This window comes from Hemitrygon akajei, chromosome 7 (genome assembly GCF_048418815.1).
Source record: "Hemitrygon akajei chromosome 7, sHemAka1.3, whole genome shotgun sequence".
Classification (NCBI taxonomy): domain Eukaryota; kingdom Metazoa; phylum Chordata; class Chondrichthyes; order Myliobatiformes; family Dasyatidae; genus Hemitrygon; species Hemitrygon akajei.
This window is the reverse complement of record NC_133130.1, coordinates 155941559-155955802: the sequence shown is the minus strand read 5'-3', so window position 1 is coordinate 155955802 and position 14244 is coordinate 155941559. Positions and strand designations below refer to the sequence as shown.

At 41.0% G+C, this 14244-nt stretch overlaps 1 protein-coding gene across 5 annotated transcripts in view; it reads left to right on the top strand.

The window, feature by feature from the left end:
- The window catches only part of LOC140731040 (pappalysin-1-like), a 362759-nt gene that overhangs the window by 240048 nt on the left and 108467 nt on the right, over window positions 1–14244 (top strand). For all 5 annotated transcript variants that reach the window (XM_073052237.1, XM_073052236.1, XM_073052240.1 and 2 more), the window contains exons 16-18: window positions 1703–1913; window positions 8643–8814; window positions 13837–13984. In XM_073052237.1, coding sequence (XP_072908338.1) covers window positions 1703–1913; window positions 8643–8814; window positions 13837–13984 — 531 coding nt within the window. The remainder of the gene's footprint in view (window positions 1–1702; window positions 1914–8642; window positions 8815–13836; window positions 13985–14244) is intronic.

Here is a 14244-nt window from a genome sequence, read left to right as displayed (position 1 = left end):
TGCATAACTCCAGAATGCCCTAACATCCATATCCCAGCATTCTCCTCATACTCATCTGTCTACCTGAAACCTTCTCAACCTCCACCAAAGTACCTGCTTCCACTATCATCCCTGATTACCCATTCCAAACATCTCGTACATGGCAGAAAAAAACTTGCCCTTCATGTCACCTTCAACCTGCCCTTAAACTTCAACCTTAAAAGCATGTCCTTTGGTGACTGACATTTCTACCCTTGAGAAAAGATTATAACACTGAAGATTTACTGGTGATTTGATACAGGTGTGCCAGATCATGACTGATTTACGTGGAGTAAATCGAATAAAGATATTCCTGTTTAGAATTTGCACAAAAGGCACAAGGGTGATGTCATGTAAATCAAAACTACTTTACGCACACAGTAGTCAAGATCTGGAATTTGCCACCTCTGAGGATAGTGGAATGACAATCTGTTTTCCAAAGGGAATTGTAAAGTCACTTGAGTGGGAATAATTTGTAAAGCTATGAGAAAAGACTGGGCCTTCAGGTTATTTGACTTGGAACTCAATTGGTCAAATGCCTTCTTCTGTGTTTAAGATTTCTATGAAGTTATTGATAAGGTTCCACAAAAAGCTTCACATTTAACCACAGGAGACCTAGAGTAGGAAAGTGATCATATCTTGTTCTAGCGCCAGCACAACGGCTCACAAAGTACGAACAACTGGCCACCCGAAGTTTAAAACAAAACAAAAATTCTAGGAATACTCAGAGACTTAGGCAACATTTGTGGAAAGAGAAACAGTGTTATCGTTTCAAATAAGTGACCATTCATCAAAACTGGCATAGTGAGGGTAGAATTGTCCTTGAAGCTTAAGAGGGAGGAGCAGTGGAGAGAACAGAGCAAATGTCTGGGGAAGAGTGGAGATCAAGGTTATCCAGTGATGAGGTTTCCTTTGGTGTAACTTAAGAGTGTGGTAGGAGAGCAAAGAGTCACATTGAGGATATGGATTGAAGAATGATACACTGATTGTCAGTAAGATTTTCTCACAGTAGTGAGGTGATAAACTCTCACCCTGTGAGCAGTTGTTCTTCAAGATTGCACAATCCCATTCAGCCTGATTAAATCCCTCTAATAAAAGTGTGTTAAATAAAAGCTTCCCCTCCTGACAACTTCCAACCCCACATCCACCCAATTCTTTCTGTGAACAGCCAATTGCATCGGGCTGACAAGTTACTTTTTGGAACCAGACTAAAGCAGTAATAATTTTTATTAATCATGATCAACTTTAAGCTGTGGGAAGACTCTGCCAACAAAAACAAACAGCCCAAGGTTCAAGGGTAGAAAATGGGACAGAGTTTGTGTAAGTGAATATCCTTAGATATATTTCAAGATTCAAAAATCATTTATTAAAGAATGTATAAATTATACAACTTTGAGATTTGCTTGCCCACAGCTACAAAGCAAGAAACCCAAAAGAACACAAGGAAAGAAAAAAAAGAAAATAAAAATAAAATCGATAAGCAAGAGAAAGAGAAAACAGTGTTTAGTTGTGGTTTGTAAGAGCGTGTAAAGGGTACTCAATTTTAGGAGCTGTGAACAATTTGCTTTCCAAATGGATGTACCAACAATTGCAAGAAAGATGGTTTTGTTTCTTGTCAATGAGGTTTTGTATTGTACCAAAATTGAGCCTTCCATTTGGACTAATATAACATACTGTTCTGCAGGGACCAATAACTCTCTGACCTGCCTCAATGATGGACTATGGTCTTTCCCCCAATCGCTCTGTGAATTGATGTGCCTGGCACCTCCTCCCGTGCCCAACGCTGTGCTTCAGAGTTTGCACTGTCAACAAGATGGCCACAAGGTTGGGTCGTCATGTAAATACAAGTGCAGGCCAGGACACCATGTCCCCAGTATTTCAAGAAAGATAAGAAAGTAAGTGAAACTATTGTGTCATGTACTGACAGATATGTGTGCATGCAGGAGCATTTATATGTGTTTGGGTATTGCTTACAAATACACTCACTGGCCACTTCATTAGGTACACCTGCACCTTAATGCAAATATCTAATCAGCCAATCACTTCGTAACAACTCAATGCATAAAAGCACACAGACATAGTCAAGAGTCCAATTATTGTCATAATTATAAAACCAAATATCAGAATGGGAAGAAATGGGATCTTACTGATTTTGACCATGGAATAATTGCTGTTGCCAGACAGTGTGGTTTGAGTAGCTTAGAAACTGCTGATCTCCTGCAGTTTCATGCACAACAGTTTTTAGAGTTTACAGAGATAGGTGCAAAAAACTAAAAAAACACATCCAGTGAGCAGCAGTTCTGTGGGCAAAAATGTCGTGTTAGTGAGAGAGATGAGAGGAGAGTGGCCAGACTGGTTCAAGCTGAGAGGAAGGGGAGAGTTACAACAATGGTGTGCAGAAGGACATCTCTGAATGCACAGCACATCAAACCTTGAAGTGAATGAGCTACGGCAGCACAAGAGCACACTGGGTTTCACTTCTGTACCGAATAAAGTTGCTACTGAGTGTAGGTGTTTGCATGCAAATGACATGTGGGCGCAGATGCATTCACATGCATGTGCCTGTGTGAATGTACCCATATGCAGTGCTCTTCGTGTGCAATATGAGCAAGTTTTCACTGAGATGAGTAGACACAAACTCACAAAGCTGTCATAAGATTTATTACACGTGCGCGCAGAAATCATGCACAATGGCTGACGGTTAACCCGCATTTTGGCACTCAAGATGGGTTTTTTTTTTGCCTTCAATTTCAATGTGGGAAAGAAGTCTGAAGCGGCTGAAAGAGAGGCTGGTGATTCCCTCGTACCCATTCGGCGTGACAACCCAAGATGAATTTTATACCCCCTGTGGGATTGACTCCTGTTGCATGGTTACATCAGTTTCTTTAGACCTACAAAGTGAATTCCTGTGTTAGTGCTTACATCTGAAAGTGAGCTCCGAAACTGGTCAAAGGTGTTGGAGTTATGAACTAACCAATAATTAAGGCTTTCCTTTCAAGCTGCACCACAAGAATGCAGCAGCACATTTCCTTGCATGCTAATGCAGAGTTTAGTGCCGTAATGTTAGAACTATTATAGGGAAATCACATTGTTTTTGGGAGCTAGATGCCAGACTCCAATGATATTACCTTATTTGGCTTGTGCAATCACTAAGTACTTCTTTGATGCTAAGATCTGTTTTAATTAATATCAGTCACTAGTCTGAGAAACACTGTTAGATTGTTCCATATGTCTAGCTACAAACAGTGAACATGTTTCCCAACCAGTAACTAAACACAGATTCACCAAATGTTGAAGAAAATGTGTATTTCTTATTTTTAAATATTAAAATTAATTCAGCATACTAATAGCTTAGCTGCACAGTGGAGAGGAATGAATCCTCGGGGAGCTGGCTGACTAATGGCAGCTGTTTCGAACCAACTGACTTTCAGTCAGGGTGAGCCCTTAAAAAACCTCATGCATATTTAATTAAATGCATGTAAGTAATGAAACTGATAGATTACCTTAAATCAGAACCAAATTATTATCCCCCCCATTCATCCCCTCCCTTCACCACCACCTGCACTGACTTGAAATTTTATTTTTCACCTCTTTAACAGTAGCTTCAATATTTTGAAAGCAATGAATGAATACTACTGCCTTTAGGGCACAAATATTTCTCCCAATACCCGATTCAGAATGGACAATAAGAAGGCGACAGGAATGTCACAAAGCTCTTACAGATTTCTTCTTGGAAAGAATTTCAAGGGCTAAGGTCCTACCTGCCTATCTCACAATCAACAGATGTTATCACATGGAAGATGGCATGATTTCACAATCTCACACTGTATAAACCTGTGACCTTTATTTCTAGCATCTGAAATCTCAGTATTATGGAATTACCCCCTCACCATCTGAAGATAAAGAGTTAGCTTTGCTGTTTGACCAACTTTCCTTATTCAGATCAGAAAAACTCAACACTGAATGAAAATGAGACTTTGTAGTATTAAGATGGATGGTCAGCATAGATGTGATGGACCAAAGGGCCTTTCTTTGTCCTGTATGACTGACTTAGTATAACTGTTTGTACAAAAATTATTCCTTTTTCATTTCCACAAAATGTTTATTTTCAAAGCAAGAGGCAGTAAAACTACTAGGTGGAATAGAAATTCACACAAATTACTCACAGAAATTCTTGGGGGAATGCATCACATATACATTTTTAAAGTGATTACTTTATATATTCCCTCAGTCTTAATTCTTACCTACAAACTGCAGATTGCATTCATAGTTAAGCCGAAAAGTTGAAAATAAAGTAGAGAAGAGCGTGAGAAGCTATTTTTTTCTTCTAGAGTTTTGAATAAAGAAACCTAATCTTTGGAAAGGGGGATTTGATCAAGATCTCCTCTTTCTTGAGTTCAGGTTTCCAGAAAGTAAATCTTAGAATAATCAAGCATATTTATTTGGACATTCCAATGAAGATTGAAATTAAAATTGGTTTTAGGTATGGGGCATTTGTTATCATCTCACATGCGCTCTATAGCGTTGTACATTTCTGTGACAAAGAATCTGTAACGGAAATAGAATAGCTGAAATCTCCTTAAAGACCACTCCTGCTGAGATATTATGTAAGATTACAATGGTGTCGAGTAGGTTGAAACACTAGATTTTATATAGTCCAAGCTCTACTGTTCTAACATTTCATTTGTGTTTTTTGAATGGTATAGTTGATCTGGCTGTGGATTCCACTGTCGGAATAGAAAAATATAGCAAAGTCACTGTCAGGAATCAGTGGGTATGTACTATTGTTCCCACGAGCAAAAATGCAGAAAGTACAAATGTGAAAGCTTCAGCAAGTGACGGAGTAGCTCACAGTATTTGAATTCTAATGTTCTTTTTGCTGGATGAAAACTTTCCTTACAATTATCTGTAGCAGGAGCCTTCAGGCTCAGTGGGACTATGACAAAAGCTGATGCAGCATTACATTTGGAGAAGTACTTTTCTTTTAGAACGCATGGACAAAATTCGTCCACGCATCTCCTTGTAGCCAACCGTTAGTAGCAGGACTAGTGATGTAGTTCTAGTTATTTTCATACCTACAACAAGGGTAACCGAAGGAAAACAAGATAAAAGCATCAGGCAGTGAGTTTAACCCGACTTTAAAAAATAACGATAAGCTGAATGCACTTCTAACAACCTTTGGTCCATAGCAACACATCCTGCTAAACAAAAATCGATTCCATTCATTACCCCACAGCTGTTCTTTGGAAGCACACAAACTGGGATGACCAATCAAGCAATGTCAGCCAGGACCACTTAGCATCAGGATAGATATCCACTAGATTTGACAAAAAAAAGCAACAATCCTTTTTGCCAGTTATTAGAAGGGGAGCAAGAATTAAGGAAGAAATACCATTTTAAAACAGAAAGTCATAGCAAGTTTGACCGTAAAACTGAAAACAAATGGAATGTTAGAACAGTAGAACTCAGACTACGTGGAAGTATGGTGATGCATACTAATAGACTACAATGTAACCTTTGCATAATACTCTCATAATATCTACTGACCTCTTAATTTACTATGGATTCCACTTCAGGTCTGTAATTTGATTCAGTATTTACATCCTGCCATAGAATGCAACTATGCTTTTGCTGAAATATTCCATCAACAGAAAGCGTAAATATCAATTCAAATCGCTCAGTTTTAAAACTTATAATTACTGGGGACATTCCCTTTCAATGCTATAAAACACTAGTTAAATAAATTGCAATGATCCAGATTGCATGTTACTCAAAAATGTAACTGCAGTTTGCAAGAAGAGGTTATAATTTATTTCTGGCAAGCTCATCGTCACTTTGACAGGCTAGCTGTTGTCCCCCAGTTGAGGAAATTCTCCCGAAACCTCAAACCCAGAACATCTTAATGCTTCCCTACATTCCACACTTTTCAGCTATTTGAGGTTAGAAATTCACACTCTGCTGCATTTGCTGTGCCACGTCATAGATTACAGAGCATGGAAACAGGCCTTTTACCCCGATGAGTCCATATCAAACACCCAGTCTATCCCATTTAATTCTCCACACATTCCCTTCAATTTCACCCAGATTCTACCATTCATCTCCGCACAGGACAAATTTGGATGTGTCCAGTTAACCCTACAAACCTGCATGTGAGAGGAAACAGGAGCACCCAGAGGACTCCTGTGCTGTCACAGGGAGAGTGTGCAAACTCCACACAAATAGCAATGAATGTCAGGATTGAATTCGGTTGCTGGAGGTGTGAAACAGTGGCTCTACTAGCTGTAACATTGTGCTGCTTCCTTCTGAAATTCAGTTGTACTGATTTCATCAGATTTAGGCCATGAAACCATGAACAAACTTCTAATCTTGAACTTGCATTGAACAGTTCCCAACAGCCCTTTCAGATGCACCTCTTTCAGCTGTGTTTGGTATTGCCGCATATCTCCTTACTTTTTTAAAAACTGTCCTCAAAACAATAGTAATATTTTCCAAAAGTCATCATAAATGTAGCTGGATCCTGGATTCCTATCAGATCGCCAGCGGGTGGTAAGACTAGATAGATAGATAGATAGATAGATAGATACTTTATTCATCCCCATGGGGAAATTCAACATTTTTTCCAATGTCCCATACACTTGTTGTAGCAAAAACTCATTACATACAATACTTAACTCAGTAATAATATGATATGCATCTAAATCACTAACTCAAAAAGCATTAATAATAGCTTTTAAAAAAAAAAAGTTCTTAAGTCCTGGCAGTTGAATTGTAAAGCCTAATGGCATTGGGGAGTATTGACCTCTTCATCCTGTCTGAGGAGCATTGCATCGACAGTAACCTGTCACTGAAACTGCTTCTCTGTCTCTGGATGGTGCTATGTAGAGGATGTTCAGGGTTTTCCATAATTGACCGTAGCCTACTCAGCGCCCTTCGCTCAGCTACCGATGTTAAACTCTCCAGTACTTTGCCCACGACAGAGCCCGCCTTCCTTATCAGCTTATTAAGACGTGAGGCGTCCTTCTTCTTAATGCTTCCTCCCCAACACGCCACCACAAAGAAGAGGGCGCTCTCAACAACTGACCTATAGAACATCTTCAGCATCTCACTGCAGACATTGAATGACGCCAACCTTCTAAGGAAGTACAGTCGACTCTGTGCCTTCCTGCACAAGGCATCTGTGTTGGCAGTCCAGTCTAGCTTCTCGTCTAACTGTACTCCCAGATACTTGTAGGTCTTAACCTGCTCCACACATTCTCCATTAATGATCACTGGCTCCATATGAGGCCTAGATCTCCTAAAGTCCACCACCATCTCCTTGGTCTTGGTGACATTGAGACGCAGGTAGTTTGAGTTGCACCATATCACAAAGTCCTGTATCAGTTTCCTATACTCCTCCTCCTGTCCATTCCTGACACACCCCACTATGGCCGTGTCATCAGCGAACTTCTGCACATGGCAGGACTCCGAGTTATATTGGAAGTCAGATGTGTACTAGGGTCCCTCACCTCTGCCCTTCTGACCCTCAATACAGGTGCCCCTCAGGGCTGTGTACTAAGCCCCCTCCTTTACTCCCTGTATACTCATGACTGCGTCACCACCCACAGCTCCAATCTGCTAATTAAATTTGCTGACGACACCACACTGATTGGCCTAATCTCAAATAATAATGAGGTAGCGTACAGAGAAGTCATCACCCTGACACAGTGGTGTCAAGAAAACATCCTCTCCCTCAATGCCAAAGGAACTGGTTGTGGATTACAAGAGGAATGGAGACAGGCTAACCCCTATAGACATCATTGGATCTGAGGTTGAGAGAGTGAACAGCTTTAAGTTCTTCAGCATACACATCACCGAGGATCTCACGTGGTCTGAACATACCAGCTGTGTGGTGGAAAAAGGCACAACAGCGCCTCTTTTACTTCAGACAGTTAAAGTTGCTTGGTATGGGCCCCCAAATTCTAAGAACTTTCTATAGGGGCACAATTGAGAGTATCCTGACTGGCTACATCACTGCCTGGTATGGGATCTGTACTTCCCTCAACTGCAGGACTCTACAGAGAGCACTGCGGACAGCCCAGCGCATCTGTAGATGTGAACTTCCAATTATTCAGGACATTTGCAAAGACAGGTATATAAAAAGGGCCTAAAGGAACACTGGAGACCAGAGTTACCCCAACCACAAACTCTTCCAGCTGTTACCATCCAAGAAACAGTACCGCAGCATAAAAGCCAGGAACAACAGGCTCCAGGACAGCTTCTTCCACCAGGCCATCAGGCTGCTTAATTCATGTTGTTGCAATTGTATTTCCATGTTATATTGACTATCCTCTTGTACATAATATTTATTATAAATCACAATAACTGCACATTGCACATTTAGACGGAGACGTTACGTAAAGATTTTTACTTCTCATGTATATGAAGGATGTAAGTAATAAAGCTAATTCAATTCAAATCTGTCAGTACAAACTTGTACAAGCAGTATACGCAGTATGCTATTCTATGAGAAAATATGATAAAAAATGAGCGACTTTGAAATATCCTTGGTGATATTTATTCAGATTTTGGCATGGCTAACTCTTCACTGTGACCAGTTCCCTGATTTCAATTCTCTAATTTTAAAGGCGAACCTTCAAGATAAAATGCACAGAGGATGGGAGTTGGCAGCCAGGAGTATGTGTTCCTGTTATGTGTGAAGCGGTCCCAGCAAAATTCCATGGGTTTTACCATTGTACAAATGGCTTCCAGTTCAACAGTGTCTGCCGGGTAAACTGCAGTGATGCCAACAATCAGACTGTAAGTAACGAGAATTGCAACCACTTTACATGTGGAAAGTTAAAAAATTAGCTTTTAAGTAGGAAGACTGTAAAGGGGAAACATTACAGCCTGTTGGAGAAAAGAACACTTCCTTGCTAATTTTACCTCACAAAATTTTAACAACGTTTTTTCCCCCTGTTTTATGAGGGTTTCTCTCAGCAGACTGACTCACATCACTGTCTGAGACTTTCTAATGTGCGGTGCAAATGATTTTTAGTGCAGATGGATGCCAGTTAATGGAGGAGTGGTTAATGGGAGGGGGTAGTTTGCTCTTTTGGAAAGCCCCTCAGGAGCTTTTTTTATCAATGGGAATGAGGATGACCGGGTCAGTGGCGGGAAATGACAACTCAAAAAGGACTTTCAGAATCAGGTTTAAGATCAATGACATATGTTGTGAAATTTGTTAACTTTGCAGCAGCAGTACATTGCAATGCATGATAATATCTAAAAACTGTAAATAACATTAAGTGTATATATATATATACACACACACACACACATTAAATAGTTAAATTAAATTAGTAAGCTAAAACAGAAATAAAAAGTAGTGAGGTATTGTTCATCAGTTCAATGTCCATTTAATCGGATGGCAGAGGGGAAGAAGCTGTTCCTGAATCGCTGAGTGTGTGCCTTCAGGCTTTTATACTGCCTTCCTGATAGTAACAATGAGAAGAGGGCATGTCCTGGGGGGTGGAGGTCTTTAATGTTGGACGTCCCTTTTTGAGGCACTGTTCCTTGAATATGTCTTGGATACGGCGGAGGCTAGTACTGATACATTGAGAACACAGGGTGCCCATTCCTCCAGTCCTTCAGCAGAGCTCTGCACTGAAAACCATGCATCCTACAGATTTAAAAACAGGCAAGTTCTACAAAATGTTTAAATATTGCATCTGTGTGCTGGAATGTCACACTTAGTTATAAATGCAGAACACAGTTTTAATATACAAATCCAGCCACTTAACACTCCAGGTTTTTGTTCTGGATTCTTAAATTCTTCAGCATTTTTCATTTTACAGACATACCCTTTACAAACAGCAAGTACTTTTTGGTCTTAAAGGAGCATAGAGAAAAAAAACACACGGTGTATTTCTTGATACAGAATTGATGTGCTGTAACTATGCATCTATGTTAATTGTCAACTGAACGGATCCATACAAATTAAGTAATGTTTTGCCATACTCTCTGGCAAAGCAAACTTAGAGGTCCTGGCCTTGTTTAACTCTAGCAGGTGAAAATTTCCCACCAAAGGAGCCAGCTGTTATGTTTGCTACCTAGGGTCAACCAAATAAGCCATAAGTGAACCATCAAACTGTATGTGCGGAAGGTTTTGAGACAGTACAGTAATTAAAGGGCCTTGGTAACTCCAGAATTCATTCACTCCTTCAGTAAACACTTATATCTGCACCTGAAGTCATTAGTCCCATGAGCTGTGGAACATTTATCTGAGACAAAGCAGATCACTGTCTCCTGACAAGAATCAGTAGATTTCTTAATCAGTGCACTGAGGCAAAAATATGTGCTATTTACAGGGTATAGAAACTCAGCAAAGTTCCTTTGACAACACCTTCCAAACCTTTCCTTCTAGTAGATTGAATGATAAGTGGGGAGGACACACAAACACACCAGGATTCCCAACCTGGGTCCACAGACCCCTGGCTTAATGGTATTGGTCCATGGCTTATAAAGGTTGGGAAATTCTGACCAAGAGGTTCTGCTCCAAGTTACAAACCATCCAGACCTCGAAACGCATAACCATTCTCCCACTCTCACTTAAGAGCATAAGAAATAGCAGCAGTAGTCGGCCAGCTGGCCAATCAAGCCTGCTCCACAATTCAATAAAGTCATAGCTGGTCTCAAACCCACCTATCTGTCTTTGCCCATAACCCTTAATTCCTCTGCTATGCAAAACAGATATCTGTGTTTTAAAGATATTTAATGGAATAGCCCTTACAGTTTCTCTAATCAGAAAATTCTGCAGATTCATTACACTCTGGGGAAAGAAGTTCCCCCTCAACATCATTCTAAATCTATTCCCCTGAATCTTGTGTCTCTGACCCCCCATTCTAGTCTCACCTACCAGTGGAAACAACTTTCCTACCTCTATCTTATCTATCCCTTTCATAATTGTATATATTTTCATAAGATGCCTTCTCATTCTTCTAATTCCAGCAAGTATAATCTGAGGTGAATCAATCTCCCCTCATAAGTTAACTCCCTCATTGCCAGAATCACCCTAGTGAACCATCTCTACACCACCTCCAAAGCCAGTATATCTTTCCTCAAATAAGGAGTCTAGAACTGCATGTAGTACTCCTGGTGCCGCCTAACCAGTCTCTTGTACAGTTGCAGCAAACCTTCCCTGCTCTTAAATTCAATCCTTCTAACAATGAAGATAACATTCCATTTGCCTTCTTGATAATTTGTTGCACCCGCAGATCGACAATTTGCAACCTTTCATGCACAAGGTTCAAGCACATGCTCCCAAGTCCCTCTCCAAAATAGCATGCTGAAATCTTACACTATTTAAATAATAACCTGATTTTCTATTTGTCCCAGGTCCCTCTCTTAAACAGCCTGCTATAATCTTACAGCATTCAAATAATAATTTGATCTTCTATTTGTCCTTCCGAGGTGGATGACCTCACCTTTACCAACATTGTCCTCCATCTGCCAGACCCTTGTCCACTCATTTAATCTGTCTATATCTCACCTCAGACTCTCCACATCCTTTGCACAATTTGCTTTTCCACTCAATGAATTTACATAGAAACATAGAAAACCTTCAGCACACTACAGGCTGTGTACGGGTACACTATGGTCCACAATGCTGTGCCAAACACGTGCTTACTTCAGAAATTACCTAGGGTTACCCATAGCCCTCTATTTTTCTAAGCTCCATGTACCTATCCAGGAGTCTCTTAAAAGACCCTATCGTATCTGCCACCACCACTGTCACCTGCAGCCCATTCCACACACTCACCCCTCTCTGCATAAAAAACGTACCCCTGATATCTCCTCTATACCTATTTCCAAGTACCTTAAAACTGTGCCCTCTTGCATTAGCCATTTTAGCCCTGGGAAAAAGCCTCTGACTATCCACACAATAAATGCCTCTCATCATCTTATACACATCTATCAGGTCAATTCTCATCCTCCACCGCTCCAAGGAGAAAAGACAGCGTTCACTCAACCTATTCTTATAAGGCATGCCCCCCAATCCAGGCAACATCCTTGTAAATCTCCTCTGCACCCTTTCTATGGTTTCAACATCCTTCCTGTAGTGAGGTGACTAGAACTGAGCACAGTACTCCAAGCGGGGTGGGTCTGACTAGGGTCCTATATAGCTGTAACATTACCTCTCGGCTCTTAAACTCAAACCCATGATTGATGAAGGCTAATGCACTGTATGCCTTGTTAACCACAGAGTCAACCTGCGCAGCAGTTTTGTATGTCCTATGGACTCGGACCCCAAGATCCTTCTGATCCTCCACACTGCCAAGAGTCTTACCATTAATACTATATTCTGCCATTATATTTCACCTACCAAAATGAACCACCTCACACTTACCTGGGTTGAACTCCATCTGCCACTTCTCAGCCCAGTTTTGTTTCCTATTGATGTCCCACTGTAACCTCTGACAGCCCTCTACACTATCCACAACACCTCCAACCTTTGTGCCATCAGCAAATTTACTAACCCATCCTCCACTTCCTCATCCAGGTCATTTATAAAAATCATGAAGAGAAGGAGTCCCAGAACAGATCCCTGAGGCACACCACTAGCCACTAACCTCCATGCGGAATATGACCCATCTACAACCACTCCTTGCCTTCTGTGGACAAGGCAATTCAGGATCCACAAAGCAAGGTCCCCTTGGATCCCATGCCTCCTTACTTTCTCAATAATCTTTGCATGGGGTACCTTATCAAATGCCTTGCTGAAATCCATATACACTACATCTACTGCTCTACCTTCGTCAACGTGTTTAGTCACATCCTCAAAAAATTCAATCAGGCTCATAATGCACGACCTGCCTTTGCAAAGGCCGTGCTGACTATTCCTAATCTTATTATGCCTCTCCAAATGTTCATAAATGCCGTCTCACAGGATCTTTTCCATCTACTTACCAACAACTGAAGTAAGCCTCACTGGTCTATAATTTCCCGGTCTATCTCTACTCCCTTTCTTGAATAAGGGAAGATCTGCAACCCTCCAATCCTCTGGAACCCCTTCCATCCCTACTGGTGATGCAAAGATCATTGCCAGAGTGTCAGCAATCTCCTTACTCGCCTCCCAACTTGATGTCCATTCTGTTCGTTTTGGGTGGTAGATGGCAGATCAGCCAAGAGAAGGCTAAAGTAGTGTTAAAAACATATATGAGGGATTTGGTTGCCTGAAGCCGAGGCAGAGATGAGCAGTTAAGAATGTGAAAGTAGGCTGTTTTAGGTGATTGAGTGAATATGGGGACACAAATGGGACTGCAGAGGCAATGGAATCAAAGGTGAGGGAATGGAACTTGTGGCGGAGGCCCAAGACAAAGTCTCTGGTTTTGGCTCTCTGCCATTACAGCCCCAGAGCCAAGATCACATAACCCTGTCAGCTCAGCACATTTCAGCTTTATTTTTTCTGCATTTATCTTTCTAATGTGCTGACTCCATCTGAAGTTCAGGCAAACAGAAATTTGGATAGTTTTGGAAGCACAATTGCTTTTTAGTGGATCAATAAATCAGAACACAGCAATCTCTTTGTAGGAACAATGAAAAGTATAGGCAAAAAATTAGAAATTGATATGCAAGTTATCTGTACTCTCCAGCCTGCTCTCATTCTTGACTTGCAGACCACAGCTCTGAGACCGGAGATATCCAAACACTTAACATAGCGGGACTGATAACTGTATCACAGTGAAAGCAGATTGAAGCACTTGATACTGCTTGAATGCAGCATATTCAACACAGGATCAATATTATGGATTAAGGACATCCCCATTTTATCTATTCTAGGAACCAATCAACAATGTGATTCGTTGCCGTAAGGATGGAACTTGGAATGGCTCGCTACAGATCTGCAGCTCAATGAAGGGAAACTGTCCAGAGCCTCATGAACTGAGCTCACGCATCAGACTGTCCTGCAAGCAAGGTTACGGCATAGGTAATGCACTGAATCAATAGTGCTAAGGAAGTTTTCAAACTCAGGGGTTGTACTATCTCATTGGGTCATTGGGAGATGCGACATCAAAACAGTGCCTTCAGCCCACTGAGTCTGTGCTGACCATCAACCATCCATTTACAGTTTAACTTATTCTCCGCATGTTCCCATCTGCTACCATTGCAGAATACACATCCTCACAATGAGGGCATCTTACTGAGCCAATTAATCTACCAGTCTCCAGAATCTAGGAGGAAACCGAA